This window comes from Drosophila takahashii, chromosome 3R (assembly GCF_030179915.1).
Source record: "Drosophila takahashii strain IR98-3 E-12201 chromosome 3R, DtakHiC1v2, whole genome shotgun sequence".
In the NCBI taxonomy this organism is placed as follows: Eukaryota; Metazoa; Arthropoda; class Insecta; order Diptera; family Drosophilidae; genus Drosophila; species Drosophila takahashii.
This window is the reverse complement of record NC_091681.1, coordinates 39,529,061-39,543,667: the sequence shown is the minus strand read 5'-3', so window position 1 is coordinate 39,543,667 and position 14,607 is coordinate 39,529,061. Positions and strand designations below refer to the sequence as shown.

At 38.6% G+C, this 14,607-nt stretch overlaps 1 protein-coding gene across 1 annotated transcript in view; it reads right to left on the bottom strand.

Moving 5' to 3' along the window:
• osy (ABC transporter oskyddad) overlaps positions 1-14,607 on the bottom strand; it is a 55,195-nt gene that overhangs the window by 38,069 nt on the left and 2,519 nt on the right. Inside the window, exon 2 of the mRNA XM_017152270.3 lies at positions 1,624-1,871. Coding sequence (XP_017007759.1) covers positions 1,624-1,859 — 236 coding nt within the window. The 5' untranslated portion in view covers positions 1,860-1,871. The remainder of the gene's footprint in view (positions 1-1,623; positions 1,872-14,607) is intronic.

Here is a 14,607-nt window from a genome sequence, read left to right as displayed (position 1 = left end):
TATGGATAGATGAGCTGTACTATTTTCTTGGAATGTGGGGTAAATGTAAAAGGTGTAAATTGTTCCTAAAATAAATTAAGATAGGCTTGTTTTCCCAGAATTATAATAAATATCATTTATTTTCTATGAATCATATTTTTAAAAGACTACCATTTTTTATACTTTTCATAGCATGATCGTAAAAATTAGCAATCATTAAAAGAAATTAGCGGAATTAAAGTCTGACCATTTAGATAAAATGCATTTAAGTTAATCAATTACTTAACATGCGTTTAATATAAATTATCTTTAATTTACAAGGAAAATTAGGAATGAGTTGATTGTCTAAAAGTACAATTTTCATCTTTCAATTATAGGTAACAAATGAGAAAATTTCTAAAAATGTATATGGTACTCAAATCTCGCCTCAAAATAGTTAGGTACTCTATCTGCCTGATGTGGCAACTCTGAAGATCGCTTAGACGGGTTTCGGTCTTGGCTTAAAAACTGGTTTTTCGTTATCTCAATGGATGCTCGGGGCTTCGCAGCTACGTGGTCTTTTGTTGTTGCCGCTGTTAATTTGGCAGTTTTTCAAGCGCCGAGCTGACATTGACCCACTTTCGGTCTGTCGACTGCGGCTCATCGTCTTGACCACTTTGCCGCCTCATTTGAGTGTGCGGCTGTGTTCGTTCATCGGATGCTGAGTGCTAATTGCGGTCAGTAACATTTCGCGGCCATTCACACAGCACTCAAACTCAAACTGAAACTCAAACAATGGGCGAACGCAACTGCTCAATACATCTCGCGGAAACTGCATTTGCATTTCGTTAGCATGTAGTGCTTTCCCGCCCCCTCGGAAAATCCCAATCCTAATTCCAATATCCCACATAGCCCACAGAGCTCGACATTTGCATATTCGATTTCGGATTTTGGTCATCACGGTTCTCCGTGTGTGGGGACCTGCATATGATTTTTTGTACCCACGTTTAATCATCGGGTGGAGTGAGTCTAATGAGCTTAGCTCGGGAAGAGCAAAACAGAAAATTTACATATGCTGGCATTACACAAATCATGTTCCGCGTGCTCAATTAGAAAATGAAAACATTTGGTTTGGAAAACTGAACATTTTGGACCTTACTAATAAGCTGCCAAGGGTCACGTAGACCAACAGCTTGTTGATCAACATTTAATATTTTAGAATTAGATATAATACACTGAGCAGTGAATCTATTTAAAATGTTTAATATTTTTTTTAACTGCAGGGGAAATTTTTAAACATTTTTTATTTTTTACCCAAAAAAGCAGAATTTGTTTTTCACAGCAAAGGATAGTTAAGTCCATAATTAAAATCCCCATCAATTGATTGATAGCTTATATTATTAGCTGCTCAAAACAGTCGATCTTTTCGCTGTGAGCTTTAATTTATCCAAGTGTTCTGTATCTTTAAGGAATAACTTAAAATACGAAATATCTATAACAAACAATTCTGGGATTGTGATGATAAATTTTCTCTAGCATTATTCCCATACCGGAGTTTAAACTAGAAGAGAGCTTTTAAAATGTGTATACCCACTTTAGCCACAAACCGAATGCAACTGAGCACTAGCCCGTATATCTTAATCCATTCGGATAGCAAGCACTCACATGGATCCTTTGGGCACTGTCATGTTCAGCCCGTCGAGGACAACGTTGGGGTTCTTGCTGCTGCCATACATTTTGTGGGCCCGCCGCACACAAACCGCCTGCTGGCGGCGCGTCGCCAATGTCGAGGGCTGTGAGATGAAGAGCCGGCGACGTGCCGCCAAGTCCAGATCGCTGTTGGCCGTCGTCGCCGTCGCAGCTGGCGCCGTTGGCGGTACTCCGTCGGCAGCGGCGTCCATGTCGCGGCAGTCCTGCAAATAGCAAATAGCCCATAAATCGATATTAGTTTAGGTGCTTGCAGTGGACAGGGAGTTGCGAATAAGTAAAACTAAAATTGGCACAGCTCTTGGTCACTGGAGTTGCTGTTGCTCCCGTTGCTGTTGCTGCTGCAGATGTTGCTGCTGCTGCTGTTGCTGCTGCTGCTGTTGCTGCTGTGCATTGACAAGGAAAGTGAATATCAATAGTGATAGAACGACATGACCCACGCAGCAACATCAGCACACGCTGAAAATGGCTGCATGCAGCTATAATCTAAAAAGCTTTTTGGGTTTGTCATGAATTTTGAACTTTAGCCTAAAAAAATTAATAAATAAAAATAAGAAATATTTTTTTTTTGATTTCAATGTGTAATTTGTAAGAAACAATCATTAAAAATCATAAAACATTTTTCCCTTGATTTTTAAAACTAAGAGTTCTGACTTCGCCTTTATATTTTCCATTTTTTACACCTTTTGGTTTTAAGTTCCTTTGGTTACATTTTTTTTTTAACTTATTGAACTCCAAAGATTTTTGTAAAATCTTCAAAAGGGTATAATCTTCCCTATATGTCACTATATCCCAGCCAAGTTGCAACATTTGTCGCTACTGCCGCCCTTGTTGTTGCTGGCTATTTTAGCTAGTGTCGTTGCTGCAGTTGTTTCACAGTTGATTAAACCAATTTTTGTATATCGTCAAGCCAGAATGGAGCTCGGTGGAAGGTTTAGCCTCGTGATGGATATTGCTGTCATGTAGATGCGACCCCCGAACCCTAGCACCATTTTTCGGTGCGGATGCTGGGTATTGGCCATTTTTGGCTCGAATGAAATCAAATTTTGAAAATGGCTCCGCTTGTCGCCAGAGACCCCGATGTCCCGATAACCAGGATGTCCGAGGGTCCGAGTGTCCAGTGTCCAGAGTGCCCAGCATCCACTATTTTCGCCATCGAATCGCCTGTGTGTAGTGGCATTTGCCAGTTAACGACAATTTGGCCAAGTGCTTTGGTAGTTGCTTTTTATTTTCATTTTCATTCGAAATTGACATTTTGCTAATCGAAAATGCAGCAAACAATTTGCCAGCTTGGGCAAAACTTTTGCAATTATTTTGCACAGCTCAACGGAAAAAACAATGCTGATGGGGTTGGGTGGACCAAAAAAAAAAGGAGGAAAAATGCCAAAGAAACCGAAACAAAATCCGAAAGCCCGATGCCATTTATTGATTTACTTCTCACTAACAATAGGCAGGGCCAAAGCAAATAAATAAAAATGAAAATAAAAATAAGCATAACAACAACCAAGTAACGGAAACAACAACTGACGGGATGTGGTTGAGTTGGCCTGGCTTTCGGTTCTACTTCCACTCTGTTTCGTTTCGTTTTGGTTTGGTTTAGTTTTTGGCTTTTTTGGCCAGCACCGACTGCAAGAAATAAACTTTCTTGATAAATGACTTCAATGTAATTAATTTCTGCTCAGCTCTCCCGCTTGCAGCCAAAAAATGGAGGGAAGAGCCAGACAATTCCCTGGTTTGGTTTGCTATACGGTGCGATATGGTCTGGTATACTGGTATTCTGGTATTCTGGTGTTTTGTGGCTGCCGACCGACTCATGAGCTATATGCTGTCACTGCTAATGTTGGTGGGTTTGCCCTCTGGCATTTCAATTAAGAAATATTGTTTAAACATGTAAGTAGCCAAGTAGCCAGCAGCCAGATGGGTAGGTTAGAGTAGGAGCTATCATCCCTTTGATGCTGATGATGATGCAACTTTAGTGCTAAGCTGATTATAACTGCAAGTGGATCTATTCACTCCGGGAGCCACAGCTGTGGAACTTACTGCTCATCCGCCCTGTGGTTCGGTCAACCGCTAACAGACTTCAATGTTAATTAACTTGTTTTTAATCCAATTAATATGCACAGCACACACACAGGACCAATGACCAAAGGGACTTTGAATGAATCTTGGCCTCTAATTAAAACTTTTGCCCCGTCCCCTAGGAACTTAATCAAAGAATTGTAAAACCAAGAATATCCGTAACTACTCACTCACTCTACGAATAATGTAATATGTACGCCCCTGCGGCTAAAATTCTAGTTAATAATAAGGAATAGAAATTTGAGATATTTTGTGGCTTAATATCTTCGATAATTAAAATTCATTAGATGGACATTAATTAGCAGTAAAATAGTTATACAGAAATGTTATGTAATGTTTGAATAATATTTTTATGATTTTCTGTGAATATGATGTGGGATTTTTTAATGACCTTTAAAAATTAGACTTCATTTAAGTAAATTTCCTGGGATTTCATATATCATAGATCTTTAATTTTAACCTCCGCTGTACTAACGCAGATTGCCTGGAAGTTACAAACAAACAATAAAAGTTTGCTGCAGTCATTTTTCAAGACACGAAAAGAAAGGTGTTAGTGGCAAAGCCCCAAACCCGTTACGAGTATCCCTTTTAATGTAATAAAGGCTGCAGAGAAAACGGGGTCGAAAGGGAAACTGAATCTTTAAACTTGGCCTTCCCATGGTCATATCACCGAAACACCAGATACCAGATACGTGTGTGCCTGCACAGATTTGTATCCGCATTCTGGGCTTTTTTTCTTGGTAAGAGAGTTGGCAGGAGAGGCAGGCGGAAATAAATAAAATCACACATAGCACACCGGATAAGCCCAAGGAAGGAGTAGAGGAAGTTGAGGAAGGGGAACAGGTGCGCACATGCATGAAAGGTAAAATATGTTTATACAAAATAAAGGACCCAAACAAAGTTTGAAGTTCGGCAACATAAAGAAGTGCAAATTGTTGCGTGTTGCGATTGTATCTATCGAATGTGAGCACACGAAAGCTATTTCCTGCCAACAAATATAAACGCCGCAATAAAAAGGAACGACGACTTCAATGGCAATGGCTACGCCCATAAAGCAGGCGCGACAATGAGTCGAGGGGATGCCAAAAACTTTTTGCTTCTACGTCTGCCTCTGCCCAAAACAAACAACAATGGAAGAAACACCAAAACAACAACATTCAGGGGAACAGGGAAAAAGTTGTAAACTGAAATGATTATCTGGTGCCTGACACTTGTCTAGCCATAGATACACGTATCTCTCTATACGGGGATTTGTTTTTAGGCAGGTAAATAACCGAAATGTTTAACCCCGCACGGCATTCGAGTCACATCTTCCCCGGGCATTTGCTTTAGTGCGTTTTTATTTGTGAGCACAATGTGCCGGGCGAATTTACGGCTCGATCTTTGTAGCCTTTATGGGGTGTCTTTAGAGTTAACTAAGCATTCGGTTGCAGATGCGTTCTAGATTTGGGATTAAGTAATCCTTATAGATGTGGCATCTAAAGAGCCAAAATGTTTGTAATATTTTCGAAAATATTTTACTTTATAACATCAAAATATTTTTACTATTATAACATCAAAAAGAATTAAGTAATTTTTCCTTCTATAAATACAAGTCTATTATTATTTTAAGGTTACTAGAAAATTATTAATAAAAAGAACACTTAAATGGTCCAAAGATGCCTTTAAATGTTTGCTAAATATTTAATCTAAATCTGAAAGTAAACTTGTATTAATTTTATACTTGTTTCTTGCTCTTTTCAAAACTATGTAAAATGCTTATTTGCTAAAGTAAATCATTTGATGTATTTTGAAAATATGTTTAATAAAAATTCAAAAAAAAAAATTTATTGGTTTTTATTTTTTAAACTTTTAGCCAAAGGTTTATGCATTTTTTGACCAAATCAATTTGGTTTAATATTTTTTAATCTGAAGCCTACGCCAATAAATTCTCACTACAAATCACTTTAGGTTTTTTAAAATTACATAACACTACCATCTGCTTGAGTGAATCATTTGATTGCTGGGCCTGAGCTTCCAGCACATTAACTGTGTGTTTTGCTTTGCCACGAGGTTGAGGCCAACCGGAAATGGGTCAATGACAGGCCCCAAATCTTCACTTAGTCATTTGCATACACAATATATGCAAAGCGATGGGACAACTCTTTGCAGACTAATAAATATTTATGTTTATTTTTAGTTTTGCACATGTGGGGTAGAAAAAAAAACGAAATGAATTTCCACAACATTTTACGCTCAATAAATTTGCACAACAAAAATTTCGCCGGACAGCGCCGAAAAATGCGCTCATGTGTTAGTAATGCCCACACACAGACAAACACACTCACAAACTCGTGGAGGAGTAAAACAATTTCCCAAATAGTTAGCAAATAATTCGCAACAACCCATTCTCCGTTTTCGGTGAGCTGCAAATGTGCAAATAGTTTGGGCACAAGTCAAAGGCGGATTCTTCTTCCAGTTCGTGTTCTTTAGGGCTACTCGGCTGTAGGCCATAAACCGTTTAACATAATTTCCCGTTGGCCACATTGTGTATACGCCTCGTGTACTCAGCCGCAGACGAGGAGGAAAATTGCATTGGCAAACAGGCTTAAACGGCTAATAACAAATTGTTTGCATTTAAATTCCATTTTCACATCATTTTCAAGCTGCTAAAAATTGAAAGGCTGCCGCACAACTTAATCAGTAGCATAAACTCACTCGAGACAAACTGGGGCACACATGCTGGAATATTTGTTTGCCGGTTTAAATTTTACATCCTGCCAAACGAAGCCGAGCCAAGCCAAGCAAAAGCCAGCAAAATATAATTCAGAAATCCAACAAACAATTTCCTGGGTGTAACCGCAAAATGTTCGAGCTTGTTGAAATGGCCAGAAATGTTCATAGATCGTTTGTTATGCTCGTGCTGTTATGGTTTGGTATGGTTTTGCCCCGATGTTGTTACTACATTGTATACTCCACCATGGGATTTGAGATGTGGGCGGATGGGCGGCTGGGCGGCTGGGCAGAAGGCCTTCTGCTAAGCGCTTTTGTATTTAATGAAGCCTATTTTTCTTACCGAACATGAACCGCAATTATTACGAGTCATTAGTTGCCTGTTTTCCTGATAGAAGAGAGCCTGTTGTTCTGATGCCTAACGAAAGGTTTATGCCTGCTCTTATCTCAGATAGTGGTTTTGGAATGTGGGAGAAATACATTGATTTTTTACAAAAAAAAATAATCTACATATAAATTGTATAGCTTGGAAGGGGAGAAAAAAAAAATAAATATGAATTTGACTTCATACGCCTTTATGCTATATTTATATTACTTGTTAAAACTTGTAATTCAAAACTAAATGAATTATAAATCATTTAATTGTTGAATATTATTTGTAATATTTTTGCACTCATATATACACATATTATATTAAACAAATTTATTGAGCATTCGTTTGCATATAAAATTCATTAAAAACTAATAATAAATCATTGAATAATATTTATATAATTATCTATAACTTTTGCTTGTCTTTGAAACTCATAAATAAATTAATAATAAATCATTGCGTAGGTATAAATGAAATCACGGCTTTTTTTAGAACCTTAAAACTCATTTTCCTCGCTTCGCTAAAATCCTCCAGTTACTCAAACCTTCCCCATTTCGACTAGCATACATTTGTGAGTTTCCAGCTGTTGCATAAGACATGTGCTTGCATACACTGAGGCGAAATCCGGCCCACTCAACCCATTTCTGGCCCAATTAAGCTGTCACAATGTCGGTGGAAAGCCGTAACCCGCCCAGTCATGAACGATTTGGGAGTCTCGTATTTTTGCAGCATAAACCCAATGCGCTGGGTATTGGGTATTCGCAATTTCCTTCTGGCCTTCGCTGAGTCAGCGCATTTTGCCAGCGATGTTAATTGAAAATTGTGAATTTGTGAATTCAAAATTCTAGTTTACAGCTGCCTGGGCAAAATCGCGCTGCAATAACGGCGAAATACGAGGCAGGCGGCCACGAAATCAGCTTTTGACAAATAACTGATCAGGCAAGCGAATCGATGGGTCGATGAATTGCTGCAGGGGCAGAATGTTTCGCTGATTGCAATTAAAACATGTTGCAAAATGGTTTCGGAGCGCAGAGTTTTGAGAAACAGATCCGCGAAACTATAGCGGCCTTTTGTCTGAATTCAATCACTTGATAATTACAAGCTCAACCGGTGATCCGATTTCAATGTAATCTGCCTAGCAACCTCACCTCAGCTCAACAGAGATTTCATTTTAATTTCCATTCCCATTAACAACTCTACAAACAGTTCTCTTGAAAACCGAACTGATTGCTCTCTAATTGCAGTGCAAATTGAGAAGCAAATTAATAGCTACTGTGCATGGACCACGGGTATTTTGTAGCCAATCACGTTGAGCTAATATTAAATAATTGTTATCTTTCCTAATTGCCCAGGTAGGCCGCCTTTTGCGTGAACTTTCACTCAGTGCGCACTGCCATTGCCTGATTTATGCACTTTGAACCGAGGGAAATTAGCAATTGCCGGGCAATTACCTGCCGTGTTCAATGATTAGGCGTGCAATCAGCTTATACAACGCTAAAACTGCGGGACTTTGGACACCCAGCACTTGACTCAGGACTGACCTCTGGCGAATCTTATGGAGAGAACCGCGTTGCAGCTGAAGGAATGTGCATCCCCAAGTGGCAAACAATGAAGTCATAGTCGCGGATTTAGAAAAAAGGGGTGGACCATGTCATATATGAAGCCCATTGGATCAACAGTCGATCTTCTCGCCGCTCACTTACTAACAGTTTGGCGCGAAAAACCGGATTCCGAGCTGTTCATAATGACAGATCCGTCATAAAATGGGGGTCAGCTGGGGCTGCACTTTGGATAACCATTGCCGTTTCGCAAGCACCATAAACTGGGCGCTCGTGTGGCTAAGTTTCCGTATCTTTGACTTACGACTGGCCACTTGAGGCCTGCACTTGGCATTGAAGACGCCCGTTGTTTGCCCAAATGGAAAATACTAGTGGCAGGTTGTACACTGGCAATAATAGCTAAATAATTCTCGAAAATTCATAAATATGATAACCATTTTTATAAAATAAAATTCAGTGTCAATATTGCTTACAAATGCATATCAATATTTATAGATTTAAGTCATTTATTTTAGAATACATTTTCAGTTATATTTTCCTTTCAGTGCACGTACGTCAGCATCAGTCGCATGCGGTGCACCGGCTTATATGAAATGCAAATGATTGCAAAATGTATGCAATTCGGACACACCCATTAAATTAAATATAAACACTATGATATATCCCCTGGAAATCTAGAAGCTTCAAGCATGCGAATGTGATTTCTATTTATGAGCACTCGAGCTCAGTCGAGTGGCGAGTCGACTGGCTGGGTTTATAAATTTTCCAGCTACCAATTGAATGGAATCGCATGTGCGCAATGTCCGGGAAATTGGCTAAGGTCAGTTACTGGGCCATTGCCATTGCCGTTGCATAAGACATTGTCCGATTGTCCGATGTCCGAAGGGATTGTGCATCGTGATTTCACTTCTCAGTCGGTGATTTTCACACATTCCCAGCAGTTTTTCCCCTGCAACCAGCCACCCTCACCACCAAAGGCCCCCGAACACGTTGAAATATTTATGTCTTTGCATATTTCACCGACACATTTGCACTTGACAATAACAACAGGGAGGAACAAGCAAAGCAGTCGCTGGGTCGTCGGAGCATGACAAGGATTAGCGTGGAGGGGATGACTAGGACCAGGAGCAGGAGCAGGACTACAAGGACTTTCAGGACGAGAACGGGGATGACGACGAGGAAGACGACGACTATGACGATGATGATGATGATATTGTAGTGCTGCTGCTGGTGACAATCAGTGCAAAAGAGGGGAAGTGGCAGAGCAGCCTCGTTGCACAGAAAACAACTATCACACATTTATAATATATACAATAACATCAAAGGACTGACTAATTAGTAATTTATTTGCAGAAAAAACATTTAAAAATAATGTTCTATTGAAAAAACGCAAACATTAGAAAATTCTGACAATTATTACAGAAATAATCAATGTTATATTGTCAAATGCATTTAATTTCATAAAATATAAAAGCATGATTTAATTTTTAATGAACTCCAAACATGAATACAAAAAATTTTAAGAACTGTTGCATAAATGATATTAGAAATTAATAGTTATCAGATTAAATTTTTTAGCTAATATTTAAATGAAGTCACTAATATATAATATATATATATATATAAAATACTCCCTTTTATTCCATTTTATCTCAGTGCTCAGAAGCCGTTTCAGAAGCAAACCCTCGAGACGCTGGCGCCGCCGTCAGCAGCATCAAGACATAAAGTGCATTGCGTCTGGGTTGTTTTGTGGGCGGCGATATCGGGGGAACGGGAAGTGGGTTGTTTTGAAGGCTCAGGGGCTGGGTTTAGGTATCATCAGACAGCAAATAACATGGCAGATGCAACTGCAGATGCAGCTGCACACAAAGTGTTGCTGTTATTTGTGCGACAAACGCAACACACAGCCGAGGGGAATATAAAGGGAAGTTAGAGGAGGGGGACTAGAACAAATCTGTGTGACACCGACAATCACTTTTCAGCCCTGCAGTTCACATAAACAAACAAATAAAGCGGGAAATCGGGATAGCGAATATGCGGCTCACATTGAACTTTTGGGTAAATCGATCAAGTATACGGCGTGTGGTAAGCTGGCAAAACTTGAAGTCAAAATCCTGGCAAACACACTCGCCCCAAAAAAGCGAGAAAAAAAAGCAAAAACGAAGGGATTCAAGGTCCTCGACTGTTTAGCATTTATTTGCATATGAGAAGGAGATTGCGCGCCCGCTTGTTTGCTCTTTTCTGGCTGAGTGTGTAAATATTTAAAGGCTTTTATTGCTTTTCTCCTGGCGGGGCAGAAATTTTCATTCATATTCGTGAATGGCAAATGCAGACACTGGGCAAATTATGGCCTCTTCAAGGTTTTAAAGACCTTTTAGGGCGACCCCCCGGGGACGAGGGCAAGAAAGTTGTTCAATCGAAACGACAATTAATTGGCCAAGATAAATATATTCAACGACAAAAGGTCTCCGAGGTCGCCTGAAACAGTAAAATAAAGAAATAAATAAAGGGACAGCAAAACGGGCGTCAAATGCACATGAAATGCACAAGTCAAAAGCCATTTTGTTTTACCATAAAAATGAAAATACAAATTTATTTGATTGCATTTTTACTCACATGGCTTCGTCTCCATTTAAATAAAAACAGTTGTTTTTATAATAATGGAAAAATGTCGAGGCTGTATAAAAAACATGCTTTTAAAGGACAATTTTAAATGGATATTTTAATATGAATATTAACTAAACAATATGAAAATATTCACTTTCCTTAAAATGAAATAAATGCAATACTTCTTTACCCAACTTTTTATTCGAAATTTTATATTTTTAAATGCTTAAATATTTCAAAGATTGTTCTGCTTTCCTGCTGCTAATAATTCAACCACCGCTGTAAATTTCTGGATATAGGCGGAGGTATAAATAAATATTGGTGACAAACGTTTTGTACTTCTCGCTTTTATTCCTGTGTTTGCATTGACTGTCGCCTGCAATTGTTTGGCTATGATTTAACTAACGGAGAAAAAAGTGGGACAAGCGTGCAGGGTTTTTAATATTTTCGCAGGCCCTAGTAATTCATTTGCCCGACTGGCAGCATTTAATTTGTATTCTTTTATTGAGTCTGCATTGTGGTAATTAACAGACGACCTCATGCGAGCTGCAGACTTTGGTTTCGCTTTACGGTTTGATGTGTGAATTGTGCAAACATTTTCCAAACAATTATGCACAGATTTCCACGCTCATTTTCAAGGTTCACACACCCGTTTTCAACTGTATTTTCAACTAAATTTAGTCAACAGTCCACCAACAATGGCAATAACAATTAAAAATGCGCTGGCATTGCATTTTATTCAGTTTAACAGTTGAGCGGGCATTCGGGCAAAAACAAACACTGCAGCACTGCCAAAAAAAAGAAAAATAGATGGTAGAGCAAAGCTGTGATCCAATTTCAAGCCACGGCTTTCAGCGTCCAGCTGAGCTTAGTTGCTTAGTCAACTTTGCTGGGTGAGTAATCGCAAACTGAATTCTGTTTCACTTGCTTCACTTCTACATTTTTTGCTGGGGGAAACCACTAACCAAAAAGGCCAGACTTTAAGCGGCTTTTAGCAGGGAGAAGCGTTCAAGTGTCACTTGAAAGAGTCATTAACCCGGAATAATCTGTCGGCAGTGACTTAAGGAGTCGCCTTCTCTGTTTTTCGTGATGATGATAGGATGGCCCAGTACATTTTTCAATTAAGCCAAAGCCAGCGGGACAAAGGCAAATTAATTAAAGTGTTGCAATAAAGAGTTCTCTCAATGTCAGCGATCTGTAAACCCTTGAAAATCATGTCATCACATTTTCCGTCTCCATCTCCATTTAAAACAGAAATTCCGCTTGGCAAATGAAATCACGGCCCATCGTTTGGCACTTCATATTCTGTATGCCCCTAGGAGACCGATCCCCCAAAAAATAAAAAACAGGAATATCTGAAAAAACAAGCTTTGAAATGAAATGCAAATGGGGGAGCCCTAAAAAAGCGTTGCAATGTCGGAATGAAAAGCGGCTACATATGCCTGTTTATATGCAAATATTACTCGTACATATGTGCGTAAACATTTGGCAATTACTCGGCACCGGAGCGGTGTCTTTGTTTCTTTTATTTTCTCTGCTTTTTTTCGCTGCCTGGAGGCCGCTGTTTGTTCTATTTGCTGATATACAAATAAGTATGCAAAAATACATGCGAATATCTGGCGTTGGCGACCTTTCGTCTCGTTTTGCTTTCGGGGGAATTTCAATTTAAATTCTGATTAAATTTCAGTGCGCTCCAATGCAGAATATATCGTCTACCTATATTTTTTTGCATCTGTATACATTTTATACATTTTATTGATTGTTCTATAATACCAAGGAGAGACTCTCCCAGATTATTGCTCATTTTTCCCACTGACACTCGGCTCTCTAAGCTGGCATTTGTTATGCAAATTTATTTTCGATTACTTGTTACCAAAGATTTGCCCCAGATTATGCAAATGTGTCGAAAGGAGAGGGCCCTGTATCTATCTGGCCCATAGATCTACATTATTGCTGCCTTACAAGTGGCTTATTACTGTTAGTGTTTCGTCTGTTGGCTGTCAGGAAGTCGGATAAACGTTGCAAATATGAAGAGAAAAGAAAAAGAAACTTTGCATATTCTCATCAACATTTTTGGCGGCATAAAAAAGCGATGAGTTGGAAAATCTACTTTCGCTCATTGTTTATCGGTGAATAGGAATCCATTGATTTCGCATCGAAGTCAATTTTATTCCGCACATTTTCCCAAACATGTTTCATAACTTTGTTAGGGGCATTTGCATAATTGATTTTACTTCCTGGCTCAAATGCTATTTACAATAATTAAACTCGACTGATTTGTGGGCTTGGAAATGTGCAAATTGATTTTATTGATATTTATTAATGGGCCAAGACAGCGAAGAAGTAGGGCAGTGAATATTATAAGGGTCTAGGCGGCTAAGAAACCAAAAAGCGAATTATTAAATTTATAACAAATTTAATTTAAATTTCTAAAATTTATTGATGGTTCTCCAATATTTGAAGATCAATTACAAAATTTGTTAGCATTTTTATACACTTGCAGAGGGTATTATGATTTCAGTCAGAAGTTTGCAACGCAGTGAAGGAGACGTTTCCGACCCCATAAAGTATATATATTCTTGATCAGCATCACTAGACGAGTCGATCTAGCCATGTCCGTCTGTCCGTCTGTCCGTCTGTCCGTCTGTCCGTCTGACCGTCTGACCGTCTGTCCGTCTGTCCGTCTGTCTGTTTCTACGCAAACTAGTCTCTCAGTTTTTGAGCTATCGGGATGAAACTTTCCCAAAAGTCTTCTTTCTATTGCAGGTAGTATATATGTCGGAACCGACCGGATCGGACAACTATATCTTATAGCTCCCATAGGAAGGATCGGAAAAGAAATCGTTAAAAAAATTCTAACTTCGGTGTTTTTTGAAATATTACCTTCTACTTTTGGGGATGTTATTTTTTAAATATTTCTGAATTTCGAATTAAATATTTAAAAAATCGGACGAATATATCATATAGCTGCCATAGGAACAATCGGAAAATTAATGGAAAAGTAATAGGAAATAAATTCTAGCTTCTTTGGTTTTTATTGTATTATCTTCTACTCTAGGATATGACTCTTTTTAAATATTTCCGAATTTCAATTTTAATTTGATCAAAATCGGACGACTATATCATATAGCTGCCTTAGGAACGATCGGAAAATTAATGAGATTAATGAAATTAATTGAACATTTTTGCGATTTGTTAATTAATAGGAATGATCTGCAAGGGTATTTAAGCTTCGGCTGGCCGAAGCTAGCTTCCTTTCTTGTTTGTAAACCTTTTTTAAAGGGCATCCTTTGGCTCCTCACGCGCTGCTCATTTATTATGATGTTTTTCAGCTATCTGACACTTTTTTGCCGATAAAATCAAACAAATAAATTAAATTTGCCGCAGACTTTTGACTGTCGTTTTTTAATTTTTTGCCGGTGGCATAAAGTACGACTTTGATTGCATTCGTGGCTCCATGTCTCATGCCGGAAAATCGGAAAAATTGCACAAAAAAAGTGGCATATAAATGGAAAGGAATATATAGATTTATTTGTATTTGGATGAATATTTTTATTGGTGGTTACCTTTGGCTCGCTGTGCGGTCGTTTAATTGAATAATTATATACACAC